This window comes from Tribolium madens, unplaced genomic scaffold (assembly GCF_015345945.1).
Source record: "Tribolium madens isolate multiple individuals breed KSU strain unplaced genomic scaffold, Tmad_KSU_1.1 Scaffold_19;HRSCAF=116;Tcas5.2_LG9, whole genome shotgun sequence".
Lineage (NCBI taxonomy): Eukaryota > Metazoa > Arthropoda > Insecta > Coleoptera > Tenebrionidae > Tribolium > Tribolium madens.
Window position 1 is genome coordinate 2,813,856 of NW_025400983.1, and position 7,116 is coordinate 2,820,971.

Here is a 7,116-nt window from a genome sequence, read left to right on the forward strand (position 1 = left end):
TGTTTAGAACTGCTCTGACGATTGCGAGAAATAGGACCACTGACACTTTTTTTCTTTTTTTCTTCTTTTTCCTTTTTTTTTCTTTTTTTTTAACTTCGATTAACTTTCTGTTTAGAACTGCTCCGACGATTGCGAGAAATACAGGGAGTGTGTGCAATGTCAGCAGTACCAAACCGGGAATTTGACCGAGGAGGAGTGCAGAAAGTGTCCCTTTACACCCACATCGGCACGAGTTGTTGAAGGTGAGAATTTCAAACTTTTTTTTGTTAACCAAGTCACGAACGTAGCGAGTAGGGAATTTTTTTGGGAAGAAGATAAACATTATTTTTTTACTTACTCTTAAAATTTATTTAAAAAAGTACATTTTTAATCACAGTAGTAGAAAAAATTGTTAAAGCGATTTTACAAGAGCCGAGCTTATAAACGAGCAAGCGCCAAGGCTGACTATCATGAATATAATAATTAAAATCATGGCTAAAGGCTTTTCCTCCTCTTCAGTGGCACTGAAAAATAAATTAAAATTGAGAGATTTGTTTAAAAACTCAAAATCAAATGAGTGTTTTAACGGCTATTAAAGTACTCAAATTAGAAACTGAAAAAACTCAAAATCAAATGGGTATTAAATACAGATATTAAATAATAGATTTTAAAGCACTCAAAAAACGAAGAATCAAAAGAGTGTCTTAATGGTTATTAAAGCACTTAAATTAGAAACTGAAAAAATGCAAAATCAAATGAGTGTCTTAATGTCCATTAAAGTACTCAAATTATGAAACTGAAAAAATTCGAGTGTTTTAATAGCGATTAAAGCACTCAAAAAACTTAGAATCAAATGAATGTCTTAATAGTTGTCAAAGCACTCAAAAAATGTAGGATCAAATGAGTGCACTGAGTGCACTCAAATTATGAAGAATTATGAAACTGAAAATCGCAGAATCACCGTTAAATTAAAGGTGTGTCTTAATAGCTATTAAAGCACTCAAATTATGAAAAATTATGAAACTAAAAAACGCAGATTCAAATGAGTGTTTTAATAGCTATTAAAGCACTCTTTTTTTACTCACAGTGGTATGTGGATGACGCACAAGTTGACTAGATATCCATTCGTGAAAGCGAAAATAATAACAAAAATTATGTAGGCATAATCTTGGTCGAAAATGACCGGTAGGTGGCTTCGGGGTTGGGCATTACATAGCATAAACATTGGAACAAAACACGCTCGGAGGAGGCTTGCTATGAAAATTATTAGACCACTTTTGGGCTAAAAATGAAATTTTTTGTATTTCTGTAATTTTTTGTTTTTTTTTTTTTTACTTTTTTCCAATATCCTGCGACTTCCCTGCCCATGTAGTCGAATGAAAAATGTAGTAGAAACGTGATGACTGGTACAAAAAACACATCTGGAAGTATATACATAATAAGTGCTTTAGTGCCTAGGCTGTAAAGTGACTTACCGTTCCATTTCTTCCCGTTTCCTTTACCAACCGAGACGACGAGTGATAACAACCCCGGATGTAGCATAATCGTGCACCCCAAGACAATTATCATGGAACCCAAATAATACTTAACCTTGTTCAAAACCGATAAAAACAAATTTTTCGTCATTTTCGGTTTAACCGTTTCGACTTCTTTCGTAATGTGGTAATTAAAAAATTGTGATTTATTCAAAGTTGCGATGAAACCGGTTAGTGTCAGGAAAATGAAAAACATTCCGATGGAAAAATAGGTTAAACCGCTGGTTTTTGAGCTAGCGCCGATACTTAGCGAGAAAATTTGAACGAGCGCAGCGAAAATACCACAGAGTGAGTGGCCCGAAAGCATGGCGGCGAGATAAACCGGCGGGAAGCGGGTCACGAGTTGGAAAAGTGACACCATGAAGACGGCGCAAAAACCTTCGAAACGTGTAATTAGGCGAAATTTTGACAGTTAAGTGACGTACCTGTCAGGAGGAAGCCGATCACTAAAGTTGCGATGAAAAAACCGCGCTGCCCTGAAAATGATTTTCGTGACCAACGGGGTAAACAAATTTTTTTAAGTATACATCAAGGCCCGGAAATAAGTGACAATTTTTTTTTAAAAAAATTACAATTTTGACATTTCAAAAATAGAAGTGGAAAAACGATTTCATAGCTAGCGTTGTCAACGATTTTTTACATTGCCGACGATTTTTTTTTGATACGCTTATGCGTTAGAAATTTTTTGAACTTGTAACAGATTAAAATTGGTTCCATCCATCCATTTTTTAGTAAGACCCGAAATAAGTGATAAATTCATCAAAAAACAAAACGTTTTTTTTTTAAATTTATTTTCTTCGAAAACTGATAATTTTGACTTAATAACAGAAAAAATGTCATAATTTGTCATAGCACTAGCTATTTTATCATTGACAAAGATAAAGGTTGTTTTCGTGGCTAACATAAACAAATTTTTTCAATATATACCAATGCATGGAAATAAGTGACAATGACTAATAAATGTATTATATATTTTTTGACTTTTTTTCAAAAAAATTGACAATTTTGATATTGGAAAATAGAAATATAAAAATAATTCTATACCTGGCGTTGTCAAACAGAATTTGACAACGATTTTTAACATTGCCGACGATTTTTTTTTAACAATTGACCTTGAAAGAGGTAAAAATTGTTTTCTGACCCACTGTATAATTTTTTATCTTTTTTATTATTTAGTAAGACCCGAAAATGAGTGCCAAATTAAATCATTAAAAATAAAAGTCGTTTTATAGTTTTTGGTTGTTTTTTTTCAATTAATTTTCTTTGTAAATAGTTACAATTTTGACTTAAAAATAGAAATTGAAAAATGCTTTTATTGATGGCATTGTCAAAATTGCCATAATTTGACAATAAACTTTAGCAATGCTTTTTATTGTTTTGAAACTGTCAAAAAAAGACCTGAAAATAAGTGACAAAATCATCAAAAAACAAAAAGTTTTTTTTAATTATTTTTTTTCGAAAACTGATAATTTTGACTTAAAAACTGGAAATAAAATACATAATTCTATTCGTAGTGTTGTCAAAAATGTCATAATTTTATAGCATTGTTGATTTAAAACTGTCAAAAAAATTGTAACACTAGCAAAGATCTTTTATCATGGACAGAGATAAAGGTTGTTCTCGTGGCTAACATAAACAATTTTTTTTCAATATACATATAGCAATGCATGGAAATAAGTGACAATGACTAATAAATGTATAATATATTTTTTGACTTTTTTTCAAAAATATTGACAATTTTCATATTGGAAAATAAAAATATAAAAATAATTTTATACCTAGCGTTGTCAAAATTGTCAAACACAATTTGACAACGATTTTTAACATTACCGCCAATCAGCCATCTTTTGACGTTGAAAGAGGTAAAAATTGTTCTCTAACCTACGGTATAATTTTTTCTTTCTTTTACATTATTTAGTAAGACCCAAAAATTAGTGCCAACTTAAATCATTAAAAATAAAAGTTGTTTTATAGTTTTTTTAATTAATTTTCTTCGAAAATAGGAGTAACAATTTTGACTTAAAAACAGAAATTAGAAAATAATTTTGTTGGTGACATTGTCAAAAATGTCATAACTTGACAACAAACTTTTGCAATGCTTTTATTGTTTGGAACTGTCAAAAAATTGTCACACTAACAGCGATTTTGTACCATTGACAGAAATAAAAGTTGTTTTTGTAGCTAACGGTGTAAACAACTTTGTTCATTATTTCTTCCAAAAATTTGACAATTTTGACTTTTGAGAACATGGAAATAGAAAAATAATGCTATAGGTGGCGATCTTGAAATTGTCAGATTTTCAATTTTGACAACGACAGAGATCAAATAGTTTTTGTAGTAAAAAGAAATACAGAAAACAACATTTCATGTCAATTTATCTGACATATGTCATATTTAATACTACTATAATTCTGAAACACATACCTGTCAAAAATTTGACATCTCTGATATCAGAATTAACAAAATTGACACATGACTGGTATTTTGATTAAGTTTTTTTAATTTGTTAGCAATGTACTTATTTCTGAGTCACGCTGTATAGATAGATAAAAAGTAATATTGACTCAAAACCACTTACACTCGTCCGTATCAACCTGTACAAACACACAGGTGATCGCAAACATAACTAGAGCGCCACACAGCGCCCCCATAATCCGTTTCACTAGACTTAATCTCTTCAAAAAAATAATAGTGACGACCAAAAAACACACATTGCTCACATTGGACACTATGGAATAGTCGGCGACGAATTCGGCTTGCATTCCGGTCCTGTTCTGTTCCGTGTAATTACCGTGAAAGTCCGGGTCCCGAAATTTATACATCCAGTACTAAAACCCGGCCTTAAGACGAATCGGAAGTTAGTTTCGAGTCACTTACGTCGGTGGCAGTGGGAAAAAAGTGGGTGGGAATGACGGAAGCCACCCCAAGAGAGTAAAACAAAACAATTGCCATGTGGTACTTATCCTCCATCTTGTCGGGGGGGTTTTCGGTGGAGAGCATCTGGTCGGTGGGGCCTAAAACACTGATTAAGCATAAAAGTCGAATTTTTTTATATAAGACAACCTCCATTGTCTTCTTCTTCGCGTGTCATTATTTGCTCGTGTCTTAACCGGTGTCAGATTTTTCTCGGTTGAGATCATGTCAAAATGTGATAAGATAAGATAAAATTTGTATTTGTATCTAGTTGTCGAGGAAATCGGCGAGGTTTTATGCCCGTTTCACGACGAATAAAAAGATCAAATTTGTGTCTAGTGCTAAGAAAAATCTAGGGGTTTATGTCTGTTTTATGATCAAATGGCGGGGTATATGCGTGTTTTTATGATCAATAAAGAGTTTAGACGAGGAAAACGTCAAGGTTTTATGCCCGTTTTGCGACGAATGAAAATAAAAAAATTGTTGCTAGTTGACGAGAAAAATAGCGAGGTTTTATGCCTGTTTTGTGACGAATAAAAACGTAAAATTTGTGTCTAGTTGCTAAGAAAAAAGGAGGAGTTTTATGCCTGTTTTATGATCAAACGATGGGGTTTTATTCTTGTTTTATGATCAATAAAGAATTGAGTTTACAAGAAAAACGATGAGGGTGTATGCCTGTTTTGCGACGAGTAAAAATAAAGTTTGTTTCTAGTTAACAAAAAAATGGCGAGGTTTTATGCCTGTTTTACGACGAATCAAAATAAAAAAAATGGTTCTAATTGAGAAAAATGACGAGGTATTATTTTTGTTTTGCGACGAATAAAAACGTATAACATTTGTTTCTGTAGTTTTATGCCCGTTTTGCGACGATTAAAAAATAAAATATTTGTCAATTGATAAATATGACAAAAAACGATGAGGTTTTATGCCTGTTTTGCGATGAATAAAAAAATTGTTTCTAACTGTCAAGAAAATGGCGAGGTTTTATGCTTGTTTTATGATCAATGGAGTCGAGTTGACAAGAAAAACGACAAGGTTTTATGCCTGTTTTGCGACGAATAAAAATGAAGAATTTGTTTCTAGTTGATATGAAAAATGGCGAGGTTTTATGCTTATTTTGCGACGAAATTTTTGTCAATAGACAAATATAACGAGCAAAACGGCGAGGTTTTATGCCTGTTTTTACTACGAACAAAAAGATAAAATTTATGTCTAGTTGAAGAAAAAAAGGAGAGGTTCTATGCCCATTTTACGACGAATAGAAATTAAAAAATGTTTTTAATTAACGATGTAAACGGTGAGGTTTTTATGCTCGTTTTATGACGAATAAAAATATAAAATTTGTGTTTAGTTGACGGGAAAAACGACGAGGTTGTATGCACGTTTTACGAACAACAAAAATGGCGAGGTTTTATGCCTGGTTTGCGACTAATAAAAACCTAAAATTTGTGTTTAGTTGCTGAGAAAGATGGAAGGGTTTCATGCCTGTTTTATGATCAAACGACGGAGTTTTATGCTTGTTTTATGATAAATAAAGAGTCGAGTTGACAAGAAAAACGACGAGGTTTTATGCCTGTTTTACGCCGAATAAAAATAAAAAATTTCTATCTAATTGATAAGAAAACTGGCGAGGTGTTATGCCTGTTTTGCGACGAATAATAAGAAAAAAAAATTCTAATTGAGAAAAATGACGGGGTTTTATGCCTGTTTTACTACGAATGAAAACGTAAAATTTGTTTTTGTAGTTTAATGCTCGTTTTACGACGATTAAAAAAATAAAATATGTGTCAATAGACAAATATGACGAGAAAAAACAGCCAGGATTTATGCCTGTTTTTACTACGTATAAAAAGATAATTTGTATCTAGTTGAAGAAAAAAAAGAAGAGGGATCATGTCCATTTTACGACGAATAAAAATTAAAAAAAAATGTTTTTAGTTTGTGAGGTTTTTTATGCCCGTTTTATGACGAATAAAAAGATCAAATTTGTGTCTAGTTGCTCTAAGAAAAACGGAGGGGTTTTATGCTCGTTTTACGACTAATAAAACATCAAATCTGTATTTTTTTGACGAGAAAAAAGCGAGGTTTATGCCTGCTTCACGACATATAGAAAGATGCGATTTGTGTCTACTTGACGAGAAAAACGGCGAAGTTTTATGCTTCTTTTTCAAATAATAAAAAATGCGTTTATTTCACAAGAAAAACGACGAGATTTTATGCCCGTTTTATGTAAAAGAACAAAATTTTTGTCTATTTGACTAAAAAACGACGAAGTTTTATGCCCGTCTTACGATATGCAGATAAAATTTGTTTCTAGTTGACGAGAAAAACGGCGAGATTTTATGCTTGTTTTGCGACGAATAAAAACGTAAAATTTATTTCTGTAGTTTTATGCCCGTTTTATGTAAAAGAACAAAATTTTTGCCTATTTGACGAAAAAACGGTGAAGTTTTATGCCTGTTTTACAAATAATAAAAAGATAAAAGTTGTGTTTATTTGACAAGAAAGACGACGAGGTTTTATGCCCGTTTATATAAAAAAACAAAATTTTTGCCTATTTGACGAAAAAACGACGAAGTTTTATGCCCATTTTACGACGATATGCAAATAAAATTTGTTTCTAGTTGACGAGAAAAACGGCGAGATTTTATGCCTGTTTTACGACGAATAAAAATAAAAAATTGTTTCT

At 31.9% G+C, this 7,116-nt stretch overlaps 2 protein-coding genes across 5 annotated transcripts in view; one reads left to right on the forward strand and one right to left on the reverse strand.

The window, feature by feature from the left end:
* The window catches only part of LOC123015831 (integrin beta-PS), a 29,869-nt gene that overhangs the window by 19,986 nt on the left and 2,767 nt on the right, over positions 1–7,116 (forward strand). For 2 of the 4 annotated variants that reach the window (XM_044415836.1, XM_044415837.1), the window contains exon 10: positions 116–242. In XM_044415836.1, coding sequence (XP_044271771.1) covers positions 116–242 — 127 coding nt within the window. Of the gene's footprint in view, positions 1–115; positions 243–6,558; positions 6,618–6,744; positions 6,807–7,116 lie in introns of those variants that run through there. The other 2 variants (XM_044415838.1, XM_044415839.1) reach the window with 2 other exon arrangements.
* On the reverse strand, positions 325–5,249 carry LOC123015832 (equilibrative nucleoside transporter 3-like). Its single transcript, XM_044415840.1, has 8 exons — positions 4,578–5,249; positions 4,392–4,528; positions 4,093–4,342; positions 1,940–1,990; positions 1,455–1,892; positions 1,315–1,400; positions 1,065–1,261; positions 325–503 (listed from the first exon to the last, which is right to left on the reverse strand). Exons 1-8 carry the CDS (start codon positions 4,603–4,605, stop codon positions 392–394), a joined length of 1,299 nt encoding a protein of 432 aa, XP_044271775.1. The 5' UTR covers positions 4,606–5,249; the 3' UTR covers positions 325–391.